This window comes from Notechis scutatus, chromosome 14, assembly GCF_049901735.1.
Source record: "Notechis scutatus isolate UNSWTSFEM ecotype Mainland chromosome 14, rNotScu1.2, whole genome shotgun sequence".
Taxonomy (NCBI): domain Eukaryota; kingdom Metazoa; phylum Chordata; class Lepidosauria; order Squamata; family Elapidae; genus Notechis; species Notechis scutatus.
In genome coordinates, this window is record NC_142022.1 from 7,279,270 (window position 1) to 7,302,529 (window position 23,260).

Consider the following 23,260-nt stretch of genomic DNA (forward strand, 5'->3'; position numbering starts at 1 on the left):
AGATGAAAACAGAACATCAGAAAGTTCGCCGCTTATCCGACAGGGTTACTTTCTATTTTTGAATCATTTCGTTTTTCCGTTTTCCTGCACAGGTAAGTCCTTGACTTACGGCGCTTCGTTCAGCGACCGTTCGAAGTGAGAATGGCACTCAAGAAAGTGATTTATGACCGGTCCTCGCTCTCTTACAACCATCGAAGCGTCCTCACGGTTACGTGATCGGCATTTGCGACCTTCCCAGCTGGATTTTGACAAGCAATGCCCATGGGGAAGCTGGGCTAGCTTAAAAAGGTCATAAAATAGGGTGCAACTCGCTTAACGCCTGCTCTGCTTAACGGCGGAAACTCTGGTCCCATTTGTGGTCTTAAGGCAAGGACCTGCTTGTATATTGCATTGCTGTCACTTCCTTTTCCTCGCCACAACCTCTCTGCAGGGCAGGCTCAGCTAAATGAGGAAAAACTGGCTCTAAAGTCCTCAGGCTGAAGGGGGGGGATTCGAACTCAGGACTCCCCACTCTGTTTCTTGGGCTGAGTTAGAGGGACTAGCTTGAAACCCACCCGTCTTTTTCCCTCCAACCACAACACGACTGGGGCCAATGGACAGGTGTCCTGACCCAAACCCTTTCCCAATAAAACAAACAAGAACCGAAGGGAACAGAAACCTTTTAAAGATTCTTATGAATCCCCGGTTAAAAGGCTGCTGCAAACTAATTAACTTTGGTAAGCACAAGCTTTGCCAAAACTGTGCGAGGCTGCCAAGAATAACGGATAAGAGTCTTCGCAACCCAAAAATACCAAATACCAACTTAAGATACTGTAATGTCTACGAGGCTGAGTTTCAAAACGTCTTTGCTTCCTGCAAAGAATGTTCGTTTCACAGCTGGCTTTTAACTGCTTGAAGGAGGGGCCATTACCTTGCAGCCTTACTCCTGAGTCGCCCGTGCTGTTGTAACTGCTCTTTCCTCCGAGCAATCCTGCATGCACGCGCACTTGGCACAGGCTCCTCGGGAACCTCCTCATCGCTGCTGCCAGCCCTCACAATCTCTGAAGGCAGCAGTCCACTCCCTAATGGTCCTGGCCCCTCACCTGAGTCCTCGCTCTCCTCAGCCGTCCACACCTGCTGCCGGCTAACCATGACAATAGGTAGTCCTCGTCTTATGACCACAATCGAGCCCAAAATTTCCGTTTGCTAAGCGAGGCCCCTGTTAAGTGAATTTTGCCCCGTTTTATGGCCTTTCTTCCCACTGTTCTTAAGGGAATCCCAGCAGTTGTTAAATTAACACCCCAGTTATTAATCAATTATTATTATTCGCTCGTCAGAAGGTCGCAAAAGGGAACACTGCGACCGTCGCAAATACAAGCCAGTTGCCAAATGAGTGAATTTGGATCCTGTGACTGTGGGGATGTTGCAACGGTCTTTAAGTGTGAAAAATGGTCAAAAGTCCTTCCCCCCACCCCCGTGCCGTTGTAACTTCAATTGGTCACTAAATGAACTGTTGTAAGTGGAGGAACTACCCGTATTATATGCAAGTGTGTGTGTGTGTGTTTTTTCCCCCTCACTTTTCGAGGCTGCTGGACCGGTTAAAAAGATTTGCAGTTGAAGCAGCTTTCTTCTGGAGATGCTGTTTGGTCCTGGCCAGTTTGTCAGAAGAGCTATTTCTTCGCACCCTGGAAAGGAAAGAAATCCGACATGACGCAAAGGAAGAAGGAAAAAAAGAAAAAGAAAGAAAAAAAGAGTTGGATTTCATGCAAAAGATGAAGGGAAAAAAATTAACAGAAAGGCAAGAGTTGGATTTGAGCGAAAAGAAGGAGATAAAAGAAATACCCTGGGAAGGAAAGACAGATGTAATGCAAAGGAAAAAGGAAAAAATAATTGAAACAAAAAATATTTGGGCTGAATGCAAAGGAAGAAGGAAAAAATAAAATACAAAGAAAAGAGTCAGGTTTGATGGAAAGGAAGAAGGAAAAAGAAATATAATAGAGAAATATACAATATATATATATATATATATGGCACTTGTATAATAGAAAGATTCAGGTTTAATGCAAAGGAAGAAGGAAAAAGAAAGATAGTAGCAAGAAAAGGAAAAGATATACGTAAGGGAAATTTAAAAAGGAAAAATAAAATAGGAAGGGAAGGGTTTAATGCAAAGGAAGAAGGAAAAAGAACGGGAATAGAAAGATGGATATAATGCAAAAGAAAGAGGAAAAATTATAATAAAAACATTCAGATTTCATGCAGAGGAGAAAGGAAAAACAATTATAATGGAAAGGACGACATTTCAGGAAATGAATGGTCCTCCAAAGCCCACCCTTGATTTCCCCAGATTGCTGATCTCCCTAAAACCCCAACCCTGTATAAATCCAGGAAGGGGGAAAAAGACCCTGCAAAATCAATTCTCTTTAATTCCTCCCGTCGGAAACGTCTCCCCTTAAACGTTCAGAAACTCACAACCCCTTTTTGGTGGCCATCACATTGTGAACGACGGGGACGGGGGAAGCCGCAGTGCTGCTGCTGCTGCTCCCTTCGGAGGGGGGCTCTGGGGAGGGGGTTCCCGGCCCTGGAGGAGGACCCCCAAGCCGTGGCTGCCCTGGGCTTGGAGGTTTCTCCTTGGTGGCCTCTGGCGGAGGTTCTCCGACATCTTGAGCTTCCTGGAGACCCGTGCTGGAAGGAAATTGGTTGGCGCTGCGAGCTTCAGGATTCTCCTGGACCGTCTGTAGCTCGGAAGTCGTGTTTTCTGTCTCGGTTAACAACCCAAAGGAGTTCTTGGCCACTCTGAAAGGGCCACGACCGCCGAGAACTTCAGCCAAGTCCAACTCGCCAACGTTTGAAGAGTCCTGAAAGGACTTTCCCCTCGTGGATGAGGTCTCCTCCGCCTGTTGAAGACCTCCATTGCTCAGAAATGTTTCTCTGTCTTTCCCCAGCACCGTAAGGTCCTCTGTTTGTGTCCCAACGCTGATCCTTGACCTCTGGATCTCCTCTGCTTCCAAGGCCCATTCTTTGGGGTGTCCTAAATTGGGGGTGAGGGTTGAACTATAAACAGAAAAGAGGACATTCATTCACTTGGGCTCATCGCGAGACAACACAGTATCAACAGTGGAGACCTTCAAATGTCTAGGTTCTGTCGTACCACAAGACCTAAAATGGACACCTAAACATCAAAAACGTCATCAAAAAAGCACAACAAAGAAGGTTCTTCCTGTGCCAACTCAGGAAGCTCAAACGGCCCCAAAGGAGCTGCTGATCCAGTTCTACAGAGGAATGATTGAGTCTGTCATCTGCACCTCTGTAACTGTCTGGTTTGGCTCTGCAACCCAAAAGGACAGACACTTCTTAAAAAGTACCGTTGTAACTTTGAATGGTCACTAAATGAGTGTTGCTGTAAGTCAAGAATTACCTGTATATTATACATCTATGGCGGGAAAGTACCTGGAATATTTGGAGGCAACGGGAGGGAGGATCCATTGGGCATCGTTGCTTCTGGGAAGTACATCAGCTTCTTTGGCATCTGCTGAACAGGAAAATATATATACTTCAACTCCCAGAATTCCCAAGCCTGCAGACTTGTGGACTTCCCAGAATCCCTCAGCCAGAAATGTATGGACTTCAACTCCCAGAATTCCCCAGCCTGCAACTTTGAGACTTGTAGATTTCAACTCCCAGCTGACTGAGGAATTCTGGGAGTTGAAGTCCACAATCTTAAAAGTGCCCAAGTTTGGAGATCCCTGGCTCTACAACAGGGGTGTCCAACCTTGGCAACTTTAAGACTTGTGGACTTCAACTCCCAGAATTCCTCAGCCAGCAAAGCTGAGGAATTCTGGGAGGAATTCTGAGCAAAGCTGGCTGAGGAATTCTGGGAGTTGAAGTCCACAAGTCTTAAAGTTGCCAAGGTTGGACACCCCTGCTCTACAACGTCTCACCTTCCAGCACTTGCTGTCTGAGCCACGGGATCTGCTGGTCGTAGGCGTCGAGTCTCCGTAGGGCATCGGCTAATGCCGATTTTACCAGAGTCAGCTCTTTCTCCTGGCTCCGAAGGCGGGAATCAATGTCGACCAGCCAATCTGGGTGAGAGAAGGTCCTGTTGCAGTTCAAGAGGTCCTCACCTAGGATGGAGAAGGAGAGAAGACCATTGTAATCACCATCCAGAATCCCAGCATGGTTTTAAAGGGCATGGACTAGTTGAGCACAACTACTGATGGCTCCACTCGGTGACTTCAACTCCCAGAATCCTTCAGTCAGAAACGTTGCCACTTATGGACTTCAACTCCCAGAATCCTTCAGTCAGAAACGTTGCCACTTGTGGACTTCAACTCCCAGAATCCTTCACTCAGAAACGTTGCCACTTGTGGACTTCAACTCCCAGAATCCTTTCAATCAGAAACGTTGCCACTTGTGGACTTCAACTCCCAGAACCCTTCAGTCAGAAACGTTGCAACTTGTGGACTTCAACTCCCAGAATCCCCTAGCCTCCAACTTTAAGACTTATGGACTCCCCAGAATCCCTCAGCCAGAAACTTTAAGGGTTGTGTACTTCCCAGAATCCCTCAGCCAGAAACTTTAAGACTCGTGGACTTCAACTCCCAGAATTCCCCAGGCTGCAACTTTAAGACTCGCGGACTTCCCAGAATCCCTCAGCCAGAAATTTTAAAACTTGTGGACTTCAACTCCCAGAATTCTCCTCTTCCAACCTAGTCTGGTTTTTTGTCTTTTTTCTTTTATGACAAAACCATCAGCCTGTGAAAAAGCAGATTGCTGTTTTTGGAATCTCTGCAGGCTTAGCCAAAACGGCCCAACCTGAATAAAAATGAAAGAAGTCCGAGCAATACGGTCACAATCACAATGTGAATAATGTGAATGGCCGTGCATCCATTTATCAAAGAAGCCTTTTAAGTCCACAATTTTCCAGAGAGAGGGATTAAAACAGACCAGAAGTGTCAAGAGTTTTCCCCTAAGTCAAAACCAAATAAACCTCAGTGCCTTTTCTGGGTTTCGGGATCCATATGTTTAGCAGATTTGGCATCCCACCCTAATTTTGGGGAATTTTAGGCAGCTCAACAATCTGCCCATCTGATCCTTATTTACTTCATAAAGAAGTACAAAGCCGAAGACACAAGCCTGAAGATGACGAATGAGACTTCATCGAAACATCGCCTAGATACTTCCAATTTTACGCGGGAGAAAACCCGAATAACCAAAGATCCACATACAAATACCCGCGAAAACCTCAGAAAACAAAATTCTCCAAATATTTTTGCTGAAGCTGCAGCACCATGTCTCTAATTAAGCCAGCAGGCAGAAATGTTCAGATTTCCGGGCCTGTCCTTAAATGCCACCGCCTGCGGAGAAAAAGAGGAAGTGGGAGAGGAAAAGGCAGGACTCTGCACACATGTGAAAAAGAAGAAAGTCCATCCTGTGGGCACTAACCCGGTTTGTTTGTATGGCTCTCCGTTGACCGTTGATGTCTTGGCAGGAAATATTTTTCCGTAAGAGGCATATTTTGCAAAAGTACCATCCGTTGCAAAACACAGCCTCTCTCTCCCTACTTTCCCAAATAGGATAGGATAGGGTAGGATAGGATAGGATACCACACCACACCATACATATACATATACATATACATATACATATACATATACATATACATATACATATACATATACATATATATATATATATATATATATATATATATATATATATATATACATATACATATACATATACTGAAGATGGCAGGACCGCCAAATAGATACTTGAATATAACCAAAGATCCATATATATATATATATATATATATATATATATATATATATATATATATATATATGGGGACACACACACACACACACAAAACACACACACACACACATATTCTTTACAAACTATTCTAAAAATCCGAGTTCCAGGTATACTTGTAAAAGAAGAAACAGACATCCTTCAATTTCCGGAATCTAAAATTACATTTAATGTACTGTACTTACTGACATTAACCAATTTAGCCCTCACATGCTTGAATAGGCCCTCTCAACTGCCTCCCATCCGTAATTATTTCTGCTGTTTTTACCTCTGTCATGTTTGGTCAAAGGAGGCTTATCTCTTGTTATTGCTTTCTCCCATGCATAGTATAAATATAGTATCAAGATAAGATAAGATAAGATAACCTTTATTGTCATTTTTTTTACTGTCAGCCCACATACAACCATTCATTATGTGACAGTTTAAAGTTGCATCATCGGTGGAAAAAGTGACTTATGGCCATTTTTCACACTTACGACTCTTGATCCGTTCCCTACGGCCACGGGATCAAAATTAAGGCGCTTGGCCACCACCTCGTATTTATGACGGTCGCAGTGCCCCGGGGTCATGTGGTCCCCTTTTCTGACCATCGGATGAGCCAAATCAACGGGTTGAAGCCGGATTCACTTCACAAGCTCGTTACTAACTTCGCCACCGCAGGGATTTGCTTAATAACCGGGGCAAGAATGGTCATAAGATGGGGCCAAGAAGCTCACTTAGCATTCACTTAAGTTCAACGAACTTTACCCTTAGCAGCAGAAGCGTTGGGCTCAACTGAGGTCGTAAGCCGAGGACTAAACTGAAGCTTCCCACCCTTTGACAATTTGAACCGAACCGGTCAGCCAGACTTGGCTGCCCAGACCGGAAGGTCAGGCCAACTTCTGTGTCACATACCCAGCATGTTGCAATAGAACAAAAGTCAAAGACGTGTTTTTTTTAAAAAAAATGAAGAAATCTTTGCTCTTTTTTGTCTGAGCCAAATAGCCCAGCCATCCAAATGCACTTTTAGGAGAAATAAGGTCCCGCGAACAGACTGAGCTGTGTTTGTGTCTCCGCCTGCAAAATCTTTTTGCGATGATGTCTGGTAAAGCACACACACACAAAAAAAGCCATTTTATTCAGTGACCTCCTCATTTCACTCAAAGTCCTTTCAGAGAGAGAGAGAGAGAGAGAGAAAGGGGATAAGAAATAAAAGAAGACAAAGAAAGATAGAAAGAGGAACGAAAGAGAGAGGCAAAGAAAAAAAAGGAAAGAGGAAGAAAGAAAAAGACAGCAAGAGAGAGAGAGAGAGAAAGGAAAGAGAGAAAGAGAGAGAAGAAAGAAAGAGGGAGGAACAAGAGAGAGACAAAAAAGAGAAGGAAAGAGAAAGAAAGAAAAAGACAGCAAGAGAGAGAGAAAGGAAAGAGAGAGAAGAAAGAGGAAGAAAGAAAGAGGGAGGGAGGGACAAAAGAGAGAGAGAGACAAAGAAAAAAGAAGGAAAGAAAGAAAGAGGAAGGAAGGAAAGAGAGAGAGAGAGAGAGACAAAGAAAAAAGGAAAGGAAAGAGAAAGAAAGAGAAAGACATTAAGAAGAGAGGGAGAAGGAGGAAGGAAGGAAGGAAGGAAGGAAGGAAGGAAGGAAGGAAGGAAGGAAGGAAGGAAGGAGGTAGAATGCTCTGAGCTGAATGATGAATTGAAGAGCTGCTAGCAGCCACAAATAAAGCCCTTTGCAAGGCTGAACCCGAGTTCAAATTCTGCCCTCAAGTTCCCGTGAGTCTGGCTGGGGAATTTTGGGAACTGGAATCCCCGTGTCTTAAAGCTGCTAAGTTTGAAAAACATCCTAGCTTTTCACTTTAAAGCCACCAGCGCTTTGTGACCTATGATAGGAAAACTCAAACGCGCCTAGTTCACCTTTGGCAACCAGGTGCGGATGGGCAACCTGCTTTTTTTTTTTCCTCCTTCCCTGATTGGCTAAGACACTCCAGGATAAAAAGAGACCACCAGGTCTCCGTCCTCTCCTTTCCCACTCAGCATCTTAGCTAATCTCAGCCTGCTTGGCTTTTTTTTTTTTTTTTTTTTTTTTTTCCTTTCTAAGTTTTGCCTAAGTTTCAAGGAGGAAGAATCCGGATGCTGGAATTCTCACCCACTTAAGATAAATTCAGGTTGAATACCTGGTTCCCTGGTTCCCACCTCCCTTAACCCCACCTTCATCTTGAACTCCCGAGTTCCCGTACGAAGCGTCATCTTCCGCGCACTCCACCCTTCCGTCAAACACGTTGGGTGACATTTTTGGATAAGATGATCAGGAGTTACATTTCCAAGGACGGAAAACTCTCAAAGGCTTTTTCCTCCCTTGCACCAAATCCATTCCTCTTGGCTTCCAGCTTTTAAACTGCTGTTAAAATTGCCAAATTTTGCCTTTAAACAACAGCATTTAAGCTTACAGTGAACCCCCTATCCTTTCTTATTTTAAAGAAACCTAAAGCCTTATTTTTTTTTGTTTTTAGTAACCCCCCAAAATGTCATTTTCACCCTTCCTTGGGGTGATTTCCCTTCGCGTGTCCAAATAGCTCCACATTCTCTCCAAACGGTTGGCAGAAATCCGGTTTAATACTTGCTTCTAACAACTTCCTAGGTTTTTTTCTTTAATGCTTTGTAGATGTTTTTATTAGAAGAGGCGTTTCTTTTAAAGGCCTGGTTTTATCTTAGCTTGCTTGAGCAGGGGTTGGACTAGAAGACCTCTAAGGTCTCTTCCAGCTCTATTATGATTGATTGATTGGCTCTTGGCAAAGCCAAGCTATACACATGAAACCATTTACATTTTTTTAAAAAAAAATTGTATGAACCTCTCCTGAATTTGTCCCCTTTGTTCAGGCTGGTCCAAGAAAATAAAAATTTGTTTAGTGACTGCGCGAAGCTACCAGGGCAATGAAAAGAAATTGGCTTACAGTCAGTCCTCACACTTCCACCTGTTGCAGTATATTCACAGCCCCATGATCAAAATTTGGGCGTTTGGCAAATTGGCAGGTATTTATGAAAGGCTACCGTATCCCAGGTCATTTGACCGCCATTTGCAACCTTCCCACAAGTAACGTTGAAGGGGAAAGTCTGGTTCGCTTAGCGACCGCGTAGCTCACTTAGCATCCGCAATGAGTTGCTCAAGTTAAGCACTCTAGCAAAGAAGGTTATAAAATCAGACACAACTTACTTAACAACTTCAGAACTTAGAATAACAGAGTTGGAAGGGACCTTTGGAGGTCTAGAATAGAGTGGAGTGGACTAGAATAGAGTAGAGTAGAATAGAGTGGAACGGAATTGATTGAATTGGATTGGAGTGGATTGGATTGGAGTGAAGTGGAGTGGAGTGGAGTAGAATGGAATAAAATATAGAATGGAGTGGAGTGGAGTAGAATAGAATAAAATGATAGAATGAGTGGAGTGGAGTGGATTGGAGTGAAGTGGAGTGGAGTGGAGTAGAATAGAATAAAATATAGAATGCAGTGGAGTGGATTGGAGTGAAGTGGAGTGGAGTGGAGTAGAATAGAATAAAATATAGAATGGAGTGGAGTGGAGTGGAGTGGAGTGAAGTGGAGGGAGGGAGTAGAATAGAATAAAATATAGAATGGAGTGGAGGGAGTGGAGTGGAGTAGAGTAGAATATAGAGTGGAGTGGGGTGGGGTGGGGTGGGGTGGAGTAGAGTAGAGTAGAGTAGAGTAGAATATAGAGTAGAGTGGAGTGGAGTGGAGTAGAGTAGAGTAGAGTGGAATATAGAGTAGAGTGGAGTGGAGTGGAGGAGGGAGTGGAGGGAGTGGAGTAGAGTAGAGTAGAGTAGAATAGAATATAGAGGGAGTGGAGTGGAGTGGAATGGATTGGAGTAGAGTAGAGTAGAGTAGAGTAGAGTAGAGTAGAGTAGAGTAGAGTAGAGTAGAGTAGAGTAGAATAGAATATAGAGTGGAGTGGAGTGGAGTAGAGTAGAGTAGAGTAGAGTAGAATAGAGTAGAATAGAATAGGATTGGTAGGGACCTTGGAGGTCTTCTTGACTAACCCCCTGCTGAGGCAGGAAACCCTAAACCAGTGATCCCCAACCTTTTTTACGCCGCGGCCCGGTATCCCCAACCTTTTTTATGGCGCGGCCCGGTACCGGCATTAGCTGGGCGCCACCATCTTTTTTGATGAAAAGTGCTTCTGGTGAGCTTTCTACCTGGAAAAGCTCATCGAGCGCATGCGCCATCATTTTTTGATGAAAACGTGCTTCCGGTGAGCTTTCTACCCGGAAAAGCTCACCGGAAGCACTTTTTCATCAAAAAAGATGGCGGCACCAGCAAGCCAGCGCCCGGTAGGATTTGTTTTGGCGGACTGACCGTCCGCGGACTGGTGGTTGGGGACCCCTGCCCTAAACTACTTCAGACAAATGGTTATCCAACATCTTTTTAAAACCTTCCAGTGTTGGAGTATTGACACCTTCTGGAGGCAAGGAGTTCCACGGGTTAATTGTTCTCCCTGTCAGGAAATTCCTCCTTAGTTCTAGGTTGCTTCTCTCCTTGATGACTTTCCCTCCATTGCTTCTTGTCCTGCCTTCTGGGGCTTCGGAGAATAAGTTGACCCTCCTCTTCTTTGGGGCAGCCCCTCACATATCAGGACCCTGCTATCAGGTCACCCCCGTAATCGTTTCTTTCATTCAACTAGACATACCCATTCCCAGCAAGCGTTCTTGATTATGTGTTTTAGCCCTTAATCGTCTTCGTTGCTCTTCTCTGCACTCTTTCCTCCTGGCGTAGCAATGGGAATTCTGCTCCCAGTTGTGGTCGTAAGTCAAGGACCGTTGTCCAGGCACTGTAAGTTTAGGGCTCTTGGTATGGAACGTTGAAAAGACAGAGTTTTTTTTTTTTTGGCATATTGCAAACTTAAATTCTTCAACAGGCACCCAAGTCTGAATCAAACCCTTGATGTCAAAAGAGACTCGTACAAGCCAGTCGGGTTGGGTTTTTCCACTCGCTCACGGGTGAGTCAACGACTTCCTTTTACTAGGGAAAACAAAAGAGCCACATTTCGTTCTCGCACCCACAAATCCCAGGGTGTATTCTGAAGAAGGAACTACGGGTCAATGCAACAGCCGAAATATTCCACCCTGCTCTAATTCCTGTGCCCATTTCAGACAAGACGATAACAATCAGGAAATCAAGATGGGGTTTGGAAAAAATATACATATATATATATATCAACATTTCTATTTTATTCCCCATGAATCCGTGCAAGTCTTGCTTGCCAGACCAGAAATGTAATACAGTCTTCAGTTCATTTACTGACCGTTCAAACTTACAACAGGAACAGAAAAAAGGGACTTATGACCGTTTTTCACACTTACGACCGTTGGAGCATCCCCATGCTCACCTGATCAAAATTCAGGCACTTGCCAACTGACTCATATTTATGACGTCCTAGGGTCCTAGGGTCAAGTGATTTCGTTTGGCGACCTTCTGACTAGCAAACTCAATGGGGAAGCCCAGATTCCCTTAACAATCATGTTATTAAGTGAACAACTGCAGCGATTCACTTAGCAACGGTGGCAAGAAATGTCGTAAAACGGGGTAAAACTCACTTGACGAATGTTACACTTAGCAACATAAATCTTGGTCTCGATTACGGTCGTTGCCATCACCGAATCGTTCCTTCTTGGAAATACCGGAAGTGCCAAACGGGCCCGCTTTTTCGGCCTTCCGAGGCTGCAGAGGCCTCCTCGAGCCTCCGGGAGGGCAAAAACGGCCTCAAACGGGCCGAAAATCAGCTCGGAGGTGTGCGCATGCACAGTGCAGGTAAGGGGGAGGGGTTTTGCGTACGCATGCGCAAGTGGGGGGGGGCAGGGCACATGGCATTGTGAGTGCTGGCTTTCGACACACCACAACAAAAAGGTTCGCCATCACTGTATCTAGCACATTTTGAGTGTGTAGTGCAGATGTGTGAAAAACAATGATTCTTCCCATCACACACTACTTTTTCTGGTTTGACAGATTCGAAGTCCTATTTCTGGTGAGTTTGACAGGGATGATGGGTGTTAGAATCCAACACACTCGACTGGAAAAAAAAGTCTATGCACAGGATAGGCATAGCCTTGCAAGAAACCTGAGGGTTTAAAACGTATCCCAGGGATATAATTTCTAAAATTCTTATTATTATTACATTAGTCCTGGTAGTTCTCGACTTACGACCACAATTGAGCGCAATGTTTCTGTGGCTAAGTGAAACAATTAAGTGAGTATCCCCACCCACCCCCATCATTTTAAGACCTTTCTTGGCACCATTGTTAAGTGAACCACTGCCATTGTTAAGTTAGTCACACACGGTCCTTCACAGAATCTGGCTTCTCCCATTGAACTTTGCTCGTCAAACGATTGCAAAAGGGGATAACAAGATCCTGGGACATTTCAGCCGTCATAACTGTGAGTCAGTTGCCACACGTCCAGATTTTAATTATGCGAGCATTTTAATCATTTAATCATATGGGGATGCTGTAGTGGTCCTAAGTGTGAACAAAATCATAAGCTCGTGTTTTTTTTCAATGCTGTTGCAATCCCTAAATCGACTCTTGTAAGTTGAGGACTACCTATAATTTCTAAAACTCTACTTCTTCTTCTATTAGTATCTTTGTTTTGGAAATTATATATATTATATTATTGCCTATTGAAAATTTCCTTTGCAGTAAAATGATTTTATTTGCAAGCCTACGAGATGTTATCAGTGCCCCGAGTCTTTTGCAGATTGCACAATCTGCCCTTCGAAATACCAGTGAGGACATCCTTGTCTGTTGCCCCAAAAATCAAATTTAAATCTTTTTTTTTTTTCCCCCTCCCTCACCTCTTCCTGTTAATCCGTTCGAAACTCTTTTATACCACAGGGGCAAGCAGAGTGAGGAATTCAAAATACGTGGCACCGATTGCCCCAAAGAGAGACGAAAACAAAACTCGTTTATGTCTACGCAGCTCAACGTTCTCTGCAGTTTTATGAAAAGCAGAAAAACAGCCGAATATTCTCTCTCTTTTTTTTTTTTTGAAAAGCAGCCGTTTTTCGGATGCTAGAATATATCTGGAAACTGGGATCTAGAAGGACAGACTACATTCCCCAGTTGGGCCTGAAAAGGTAGCTATCGAGTGATATTCTGTACTTTTCAGATGGTCCTCGACTTATGACCACAATGAGCCCAAAATTTCCACTGCTAAGCAAAGCATTAAATGAATGCTTTGAATGAACTTAGTTCATTCACTAAATGAACAAAGCAGTCGTTAAATGGATTTCGACTCATTTTGCAACTTTTTTTTTCGGCACAGCTGTTCACATGAACCACCAGAGTTGTTCAATTATTAACATGGTCATTAAGTGAACCTGGCTTTGCTTGTCAGAAGGTCGCAAAAGGGACTCTGGGACACTGCAACCGTCATAAATATGAGTCAGTTGCCAAGGGTCAAAATTTTGATTGCATGACCAGGGGGCCATCGTCAGAGGTGGTATTCAGTGGGTTCTGACCGGTTCTGGAGAACTGGTAGCGGAAATTTTGAGTGGTTCAGAGAACCAGCCAATCCCGCCTCTGACTGGCTCCACCCCCATCGATTCTCCGCCTCCTGAGTCCCGGCTGATTGGCTACCTCTTCTTTTGTTGCCCTGCACAGGAGAACGGAGCTGGAAAGCAGGTTAGTGGGGTGGAAAGGGAAGGGGGATTTCGCAGTATCCTTCCCTTGCCATGCCCACCAATCCACGCCCACCAATCCACGCCCACCAATCCACGCCCACCAAACCGGTAGTAAAAATATATTGAATCCCACCACTGGTCTTCGTAAGTGGGAAAAACGGTCCTAAGTCACTTTATTCGGTGGCGTTGTAACTTCGAATCATCAATAAACAAATGGTTGTATGTGGAGGATTACCCATAGTTCCATCGGTGGTCTACACAACAAGCCTAGAAGGTAGGCCGGTTATACAAACAAGAGGACCAAGACAAGCCAATTTTAACCACTGAATCCAATGAGACAAACTGAGATTTTAGTGGGGACTTTCCTCTCTGCTAAACAGGCAGACTTTGTCATTTTTTAACCAGTCTTATTATATATATATATATATAAATATATTAAAAAATCCACTTTTCAGAAAGCCCTTTGTAAGGCGACTTGTTTACTGCAAAAACCACACAATGTCGCAATGGATTCTGGGATGCGTCGGCGGTCAAAAGTGGTCTGTTTTGCAAACTTCCAAGTTTTGAGTCCTTTGTTTTGATAGGATGCCATCATTCACTGCCTGCTTTTTCAAAACAAAATCCCAGCTACCCCCAAACCAGCTAAATGGAGAAGGGATTCAACCCCTGGGAGAAGCGAACAGAACAGAACAGAACAGAACTGGAGAATGTAACATAAAACATAACATAACATATAACATAATATAAACTATAACATAAAACATACTGTAACACAAAACATAACATAAAATATAGCATAAAACAAAATATAACATAAAACTTAATGTAACATAAAACATAACATAAAATAACATAAAATGTAACATAACATAAAATATAACATAATACAAAATATAACATAATACAAAATATAACATAAAATATGTTACATAAAACATAACATAAAATAACATGAAATGTAACATAACATAAAACCTAAAACAAAACATAACATAAGATGCAGCTAGTAAACCATAACTTAATGGTTTAATGCATTATAGGTAGTCCTCGACTTACAACAGTCCATTTAGTGACCATTCAAAGTTACGACGGCACTGAAAAAACCCCCAATTTATGACCGTTTTTCATATTTACAACCATTGCGCCATCCGCCTGATCACGGGATCAAAATTCAGACACTTGGCCCCTGACTCATATTTGCGGCTGCTGCTCAATCTCCCCCCTCAGAATCAGACTCCAACAAGGGCACGACAGCGACCTTCTGTCCAACAAAATCAATAGATTCACTTAACAACCGTCTAGCTATCTTACCAAACGGCACCAATTCCCTCAACCACACTGCAAGGAAGGTCGTAAAATTACACGAAACTCACTCAACGACCGTCTCTCTCTCTCTCTCTCTCTCTCTCTCTCTCTCTCCCCAAGAGAAATATATGGGCTCGATTGTGGGGTGGTAAGTCAAAAACTACGGATTCTTAGTGGTTTCGTGTCCTTTCATATCCCCCCCCAGATAAATCTGAATTCAGGGGAGCCACAAGGCTGAAAACAGGCAGGATGCAATTCGAAGCAATTAATAATTATTTTCAATGCTGCAGTGGAAAGAGGCGGCTTGCCGTGAGAACGGAAACGAAACCCATTGCCAAATCTGAGCTCAGCACAGCCTAATTTGATTTTTTTTTTAAGTTTCAAAGAAGAAATAGGAGCGTGAGCTTTCAGAGGGAGATTAAATTCAAAAAAAGGGGGGAGTCAGCCAGCTTTCTTTTTTTTTTTTTTTCTTTAAATGGAGTTTTTAACACCGCGCTGCTGCTGCTGCGTCCGGCTGAGTCTGCCCTACGGCCTCTTCCAGATGTTGCAACATGTGGCTTGAGAAGGAAGTTTATCAGCAAGAGGAGAATGTTGACATGCAAAAACGGATCCCGGATTTTTGTAAAAAAAAAAAAAACAACAACAACAAAAACAAAGCACAGAGGGGCTGAAAAGTGGTAGAAGATTAACATTTTTTTAAAAAAAAAATTAAAATTAAAATTGTGGATTTTGGAGTGAATTTGGAAGCCAGTTAGACCCGGGTGAGAATTCTGCTTAAAAAAAAAAAAAAAGGAGTGGGGGAGGAAAGGGGGAAGGTTTAAATGGGGGCTTGCTTGCAAGAGGCTTGCAAGTTTCCCACCTGCGAAAGGGGCATCTTTGAGCAGGGCACCCCCCTGTGTGTGTGTGTGTGTGTGTGTGTGTGTGTGTGTGTGTTAAAATACACAACTGGAAGACCGCCCCCAGTGCCATGGTTACACAAGTTCGTACTTCCTGCCCAAGAAAAAAACCCCTGCTTGAGCTCTGCCACATGAGCCTGCCAGGCTGCGATTGTGTGTGTTTGTGTGTGTGTGTGTTGTGCGAACCACAACTTTGCAAAGGAAAAAACAAACAAACAAACCACCCACACACACCTCTCTCTATCTGGGTCCTGGCTGCCCCAGTCACTGCCACCACCCCCCTCCTCTTTTAATCTTCACGCCCTGCCAACTTCCCTCTCTTTACACCCCCCCCTTTTTAAGCCCCCGCCCCAACTTCTGCAAAGCTCACCCCACCTGCCCCGTCCTTCCCCAACCGGGCGCCCTCGCTTTTCCCACTCGCGCCCAGCAAGAGGAGGGATGGATTTCCGCGGAAGACACGCGGGTTGCCCCCCTTTCCCCCAAAAAAAAAGGGGGGAGGGCAACCTTTGCGACCGCTCTCTCTTCCGGAGGGTCTCCAAAGAGGACGTGTGCATGGAAGTGGGGGGCCTCCTGTGCCAATCCAAACCACCCCCAAACCCCTCCAGCCCGGATCGTTTGGATGGGAAGCGGGGATGCGGGAACCCCCGCTTTTGAGCCCTGGGTAGGCGGAGGGAGGGGGGTGGGGGTCAGCCAGCCCGATTTAGGGGTGCGGGAGGGTCTCTCTCTCTCTCCTCCACCCGATACCCCCCACCGCCACCAAAAAGGCAGCAAAGAGCCCACCGGGACCGCGAAGCTCTCACCGGCCATGGGGAGCGCTTGCAAGCCCCGGCGGTCGCGCTCCGGAGTCCCAGCTCCCAGCTGGCCGGGCAGGGGATGATGGACCGGAGCCTAGCAGGAGGAGGAGGAGGAAGCCGCGCCCGCCCCGTCCCGTCGGGGCGGCTGGGACCGCGCGGCCGCCTCCCCCAGGAAGCCAGTGGGCGGGTGGCGGCGCTTCCCTCCCGGGCGGGCAGGAAAAGACGCCGCGGCGGCGGCAGGAGAGTTGAGGGTGCATCTCCCTCCCTTCTCTCGCCTTCCTTCCTTTTCTGTTTCTTTCCCTCCCATCTATTCCTTCCTTCCCTCCTCTCCTCCCTCCCTTCATCCCCCTTTCCTCCGCGCTCCCTTCCTTCCCTCCCTGATCTTTTCTTTCCTTCCTTGTTCTCTGCTTCCTTCCCTCTCCTCTCCTCTTTCCTTCCCGTCTTCTCTTTCCTTCCTTCCTTCCCTCCTCCTCCCATCTTGTCTTTCCTTCCTTTGACCTGTTTCCCTTCTTTTCTTCCTTTTCGCATCCTTCCCTTTCGTGCATTCCTTCCTTCCTTCCCGTCTTGTCTTTCCTTCCTTCCCGACCTTTTCTTTCCTTCCTTTTTGCTTCCTTCCCTCTCATCTTTTCCTTCCTTCCTTTTCTCTTCCTTTCCTTCTCATCTTGTCTTTCTTTCCTTGCTGACCTTTTCTTTCCTTTTCTTCCTTTTCTCTTCCTTCCCTCTCATCTATTCCTTCCTTCCCATCTTGTCTTTCCTTCCATCCTTCCTCACCTTTTTTCCTTCCTTCCTATCTACTACCTTCGCTTTCTCTTCCTTCCCTCTCATCTATTCTTTTTCTTTCCTTCCTTCCTTCCTTTCCTCCCTTTCTCCTTCCTTTCTCCTTCCTTCCTTCCTTCCTTCCTTTCATCCTTCCCCTTCCTTCCTTTCCTTCCTTCCTTCCTTTCCATCCTTCCTTCCTTCCCCCTTCCTTCCTTCCTTTCCTTCCTCCTTCCTTCCTTCCTTCTTTCTTCTTTCCATCCTTCCTTCCCCCTTCTTCCTTCCTCCTCCCTTCCTTTCCTTCCTTCTTTCCTTCCTTCCTTCCTTTCCTTTCCATCCTTCCTTCTTTCCTCCTTCCCTTCCTTCCTTCCTTCCTTCTTTCCATCCTTTCCTTCCTTCCTTTTTCCATCCTTCCTTCCTTCCTTCCTTCCTCCTTCCTTCCTTCTCCTTTCCATCCTTCCTTCCTTCCTTTCCTTCCTCCCTCCCTCCCTCCTCCTTTCCTTCCTTCCTTCCTTCCTTCCTTCCTCCATCCTCCCTCCTCCTCCTTCCTTCCTTCCTTCCCTTCCTTCCTCCCTCCTCCCTCCCTCCTTCCCTTCCTTCCTTCTCTTCCTTCCTTCCTTCCTTCCTTCCTTCCTTCCTTCCTTCCTTCCTCCCTCCCTCCTTCCTTCCTTCCTTCCTTCCTTCCTTCCTTCCCTCCCTCCTTCCTTTCCTTCCTTCCTTTCCTTCTTTCCTTCCTTCCTTCCTTCTTTCCATCCTTCCTTCCCTTCCCTTTCCTTCCTTCCTTCCCTTCCTTCCTTCCTTCCTTCCTTTCCCTCCCTTCCCTTCCCTTCCCCTTCCTTCCTTCCTTCCTCCCTCCTTCCCTTCCTTCCTTCCTTCCTTCCCCTTCCTTCCTTCCTTCCTTCCTTCCTTCCTTCCTTCCCTTCCTTCCTTCCTTCCTTCCCCTCCCTTCCTTCGCTTCCTTCCTTCCTTCCTTCCTTCCTTCCTTCCTTCCTTCCTTCCTTCCTTCCTTCCTTCCTTCCTTCCTTCCTTCCTTCCCTTCCTTCCCATCTTGTCTTTACTTGCTTCCTAACCCTTTCCCTCCCTCCCTCCCTGGTCTCTCTCTGCCTGCCTGCCTATCATAGTCCAATGGCAACCCATCTCACTAAACAAAACTCTCTGGCTGGCCTACTGTCAATAATGAAATCCATGCCACAGCTATCAAAACACTTCAAAATATGTAGACATAAACAAGTTGTGTAAGGTCATACAAACAGGATTGCAGGCGTGGTACAGGATACAAACAAGGTGGGCCAGAAGAAAAGGGAAGGTCGGGCGATGATTTGGGTGGGGGGGGCAGGGGAGTGGGGCAAAACTTCCTACGAGGAGAAACTGGAGTCCCAAAAGACCCCGCTCGGCCACAGCTCACTGCCAATGAATGCATTGAGGTAGACTGCACTGGAGCCTAGAGGCTCCACAGAAGTCTTAATCGCCCCATGGAAACAGTCTTAGGGACAGAGAGCCGCCTTTTACTCTCACACACACAGAGCAGCTGGGCCGTGGAGAACTTGGCTGAATTTGTATTCCTTCACTGACGTGCGATCAAGCTCAGACCACAATTGCTGGCATGACAGGATCCAAGCTTAAAGCAAACCGACTACGGTTTGTGGCACTCACAAATCACAAGTGCCCTAGTCTCTTAAGTGGGAAGAAGATGCACCAGGATTCATGGGGGAGATCTAACAGCTTCCAGATGTTGCTGCATAATTATTATTCCCAGCATCCTGTTACTGACACATCTGGATAATGTTTTGATGGCCAGTTCCTGGCTGAGGACTAGAATGCTGATGGCAGAGTTTTAAAATCTCCTGCCTTTTGCTAGCCTGGCAGCTTTTTGGCAGGGAGGACGGGAGCACTGCCTTATTCTCCAGAGGGAGGGTTAAAAGGTGGAAAATCTGGGGGGGAAGCCCTTATCCAGATAAGCTGCGTTTCTTGGCTAGTAAACCAGGGTCTCGATTACGGTTTCGCAGGTGAGGGAAACAGCTGCTTCCAAGGAACAAGGGGGTAAAGCAGGATGGTAGAACTGGCCGGGCGATTTTCAATTTCAACCCATTTTAAGTTTCACGCTCAGTTGATCTCTTGCCAGGAAAGCACCAGGCTTCTTCCTGGCCAGTCTGTTTTGGCCAAGAATTGGCAACTTCACTGATCGCACACAGAATCAATCCCCTTGCACAGATCCAGGGAGGATCAAGTTGCAGAAACTTCTAAGAAGCCACTGGAGGACCTGGCTGGGTTCAAAAAACATCTCACCTGAGCTGTCATTTTGCCTCTTTTACACCCTCGACATAAGTATACGACTTACGGCCACAATGGGAGTCCAACATTTACGCTGCTGAGAAATTTGTTCAGCGAGTTTTGCCCTGTGTTATGACTTTTTATTAACGGATTCGCTGCCGTCGTTAAATGAGGAACACGGTTATAAAGTGAATCTGGCTTCCCTGTTGACTTTGCTCGTCAGAAGGTCGCAAAAGACGGGGATCAGATGAGTCCAGAACACGGCGACCGTCATAAATGTGGAAATGCTACAATGGTTACAGATGTAAAAAAAATGGCCGTAAGTCACTTTTTTTCCATTGCCACTGTAAACTTCAGCCACTAAAGGAACTGTTGTAATTTGAGGACTACCTGTAACCACATTCCCACAACCTGCTAAGCCAACCTCACCCTGGCTTAGCGTGAAGACCCATCCTCCGACTCCAAAATATTCTGGCTTCCAGTATCTACGTGACGTTTGAATAAACCACCCTTGGAATAAATCAACAGCAGCCAAAACCTTTCGACATAATTTATTAAATGTATGCTCTGCTTTTTCAACTCGAGCAAATAAGCGTGAGCTCTACTGTCCTGATGCTAAGCCATGAATTGTGGTTTAAAAACGACGATCGGTGTTGCATTCCGTACATGATCGCGGAGGACTGCACCCTAAAACTAATACTGTGAATGGTGGCTTAGCACAGGGCTAAGGATGTTGATGGGGCCTTAGGGGAGAAACAATGGCCATTGCAGAGGAGAGTACCTTGACTTATGACCACAATTGATCCAGGCAATTGAGTTTTTGGGGTGCATTGGTTAAAAAGAAAGAGTGGGGGAGCAGTGTGTTTATCTCTAGGCCAAGAGAGAATGAATTTCAGGCAGCGTTTTCCAACACAGCCTAATAATGGAAGTGTGAAATTTTACTATCAAGAATAAAGCTTATTTAGTCAGGGTTATTATAGGTCTCCAAACTTGGCAACTTTTAAGACCTATGGACTTCAAATCCCAGCTGGCTGAATAGAAAACTGCTGGTGACCTTCTACCGCTGCACCATAGAGAGTATCTTAACTCACTGCACCTCTGTAGGGTTTGCCAATTGCACAGGGGCAGATAGGACAGCAGTCCAGAGGGTGAACGTCATTGCCCAGAGGATCACGGATTGCCCTCTCCCCTCTTTGGAAGAGCTTTATATCTCCCGCTGCCTTAAGAAAGTTCAAAACATCCTCAAAGATCCATCTCATCCTGGGTACCCTTTTTTTTTAACTATTACCACCTGGCAGACGGTACAGGATAATCATAAAAACAAGGAGAAATAGGCTGAAAAACAGCTTCTATCTGTTGAATTCTACTGCAATATTCATGCAATATCAGGGGTTTTCAATTCAGTGTATAGCATGTGAAGGATATGGGTTTGTGTTTTATTTCCACAGTCATAAATTGGACACTGAAGATGGTATTTAATTTCATTGTACGAGGGGCAATGACAATAAACTAAACTAAAACTAAACCTATAAACGAAACGAAACGAAACTGGAGAATTCTGGGAGTTGAAGTCCACAAGTCTTAAAGTTGCCAAGTTTGGAGACCTCGGTTCTAGGTAGTCTTCGGCTTATGACCACAATGGAGCCCAACATTTATGTTGCTAAGTGAGACAGTTTGTTAAGTGGGTTTTGTCCCGTTTTATGACTTCTTGCCGCAGCTGTTCAGTGAATCACTGCTCTTCAATCCGTCACACGGCTAACTGACTCTGGCTTCCCCCCTGTTGTCAGAACGTCGCAAAAGGGGATGGCGTGACCTCGGGACACTGCGACCATCACAAATATGAGCCAGTTGCCCGAGCGGCTGAATTTTGCTCACGTAACCACGGGGAGGGGTGCTGCAATGGTCGTAAGTGTGAAAAACCATCGTTAAGTCACCTTTTTCAGTGCGGTCCCTTCAAACCATCGCTAAATGAAAGCTTGCAAACCGAAAACGACCTGTATCATATCCATTTCCTTCAGCGATAGGCGGAAAACGAAAGCTGGCTGCTGAAATATCCCTCCTCAGCGGCCTCTTTTGTGTTGAGAAAATTTTGGGCGAGGCTGGAGTGTGTTGCAAAGACACACACCTCTTTGCTGGAAGTCCTTAGCTCAGCGTTGAAGGATGCAGAACCTGGGTGTGGCGTAGTCAGGAGCAAATGCCATATGATCTGGGGGGGGGGACGCCGTGCCAGCACCAGGCTGATCGTTTAGCTTCATTGTTCTTGGATCCCTCAGGTCTCCTCTAGTGTCAATCAAGCACACTGAGGCCCACAAGTGAATTTAAAACCCTCCCCATTTTGAAAGGTGTCCATTCCCACGTTCGTTTTCCAAGTGGGAAGACCTCCCAGTCACTCGGAAAATTCCAGGCGCACTCGAGAAATAAAGTGAGTTCAGACGCAGCAAAGATTTGAGATAAACCAGATCAGCGATCGCGCAAAGATCTTCGGTAATCTACTTGTTCACCGTCCCAAAGCAAACACGACAGAGGTAAAATATGCCAGGATGCGGAAAGCAGCACAATCCCCCCCCACACACACAAATGCAAAGTGAAAAATACAGGAGGCGCCAAATTTGGCAAAGTTTTCTTTTTTACACATCGGGATTAAACCCTGGTTTGTTTAATGACCAACTTAGGTTAAATTCACCCGTCCCCATCCCTGAAATTAAACCATGCTTTAAAGCAGCTATTTTTCAACCTTGGCAATATAAAACTGGGCGGACTTCTGGACTACAATTCCCAGAATTCCCCAGCCAGCATGCTTTAAGCTGTGTGAACTTCAAGTCCCAGAATTCCCCAGGCAATTATTATTATTATTATTATTTAATTAATTTAATAGAGTTAAATGAGAATTGAAGTCCAGTTATCTTAAAGCATGCTGGCTGGAAAATTCTGGGAGTTGTACTTCAGTCATTTCAAAGCATGCTGGCTGGGGAATTCTGGAAGTTGTAGTCCAGACATCTCAAAGCATCTTGGATGGGGAATTCTGGGAGTTGCAGTCAGGATATTTTCACCTGCCTAGGTTGAGAAACACAGCTTTAAAGCAAAGGTAACTTCCAAGACTTCTGGACTTCAATTCTCAGAATTACTCATCAGCCATGATGGCTGGGGTATTCTGGGAGTTGTAGTCCAGTCACCTCAAACCACGTTGGCTGGGGAATTCTGGGAGTTGCAGTCAAGACATTTTAATACTGCCTGGGTTGAGAAACACGGCTTTAAAGCAAGCGTCTCCAAACATGATAACTTTTAAGACTTGGGGCTTTAACTCTCAGAATTACTCTTGTCAGCCATCACGCTAGCTGAGGAATTCTGGGAGTTGTAGTCCAGAAGTCTGAAATTTGCCCCAACTCTGGCTTTTAAAGAAAGCCCGGGCAGACTCTGAAATGAGTAAAACCTGCCTTTTCCATCGCCCATAGTAGAGACCCAAGAATAAATTAATTTGATTTGTTAAGAGATTTGTTGCAAGAGTCTTGGGTGTGTGTGGATATATGAAACTGGACCAAAGGGGTTGAAAGATTCCCATGCATATTACCAGAGCAGCCTTAAGGACAACACCTAAGATACACACACACGCACACACAGAGAGCAAGTGGGACAGGAACCAGCCCTTCCCCAGAACTTCAATTCCCACCCCCCCAACCCCCAGTCCATATTTGTTTAAATACTGGGTGGTAGAGATTTCTTCCTGTAAGGCAACGTCCTGGCCACTGAGCATATCCAGAGACCTTGGGTGAGGACAGGATTCAGCCTTC

At 45.3% G+C, this 23,260-nt stretch overlaps 1 protein-coding gene across 4 annotated transcripts in view; it reads right to left on the reverse strand.

The window, feature by feature from the left end:
* The window catches only part of EML3 (EMAP like 3), a 34,936-nt gene extending 18,321 nt beyond the window's left edge, over positions 1 to 16,615 (reverse strand). For 2 of the 4 annotated variants that reach the window (XM_087943481.1, XM_087943479.1), the window contains exons 1-5: positions 16,452 to 16,589; positions 3,918 to 4,100; positions 3,427 to 3,508; positions 2,449 to 3,030; positions 1,557 to 1,664 (exon numbers count right to left, since the gene is read on the reverse strand). In XM_087943481.1, coding sequence (XP_087799607.1) covers positions 1,557 to 1,664; positions 2,449 to 3,030; positions 3,427 to 3,508; positions 3,918 to 4,100; positions 16,452 to 16,458 — 962 coding nt within the window. In that variant the 5' untranslated portion in view covers positions 16,459 to 16,589. Of the gene's footprint in view, positions 1 to 1,556; positions 1,665 to 2,448; positions 3,031 to 3,426; positions 3,509 to 3,917; positions 4,101 to 16,451 lie in introns of all 4 variants that reach the window. The other 2 variants (XM_087943480.1, XM_087943482.1) reach the window with 2 other exon arrangements.
* Between the last annotated feature and the right edge of the window lie 6,645 nt (positions 16,616 to 23,260).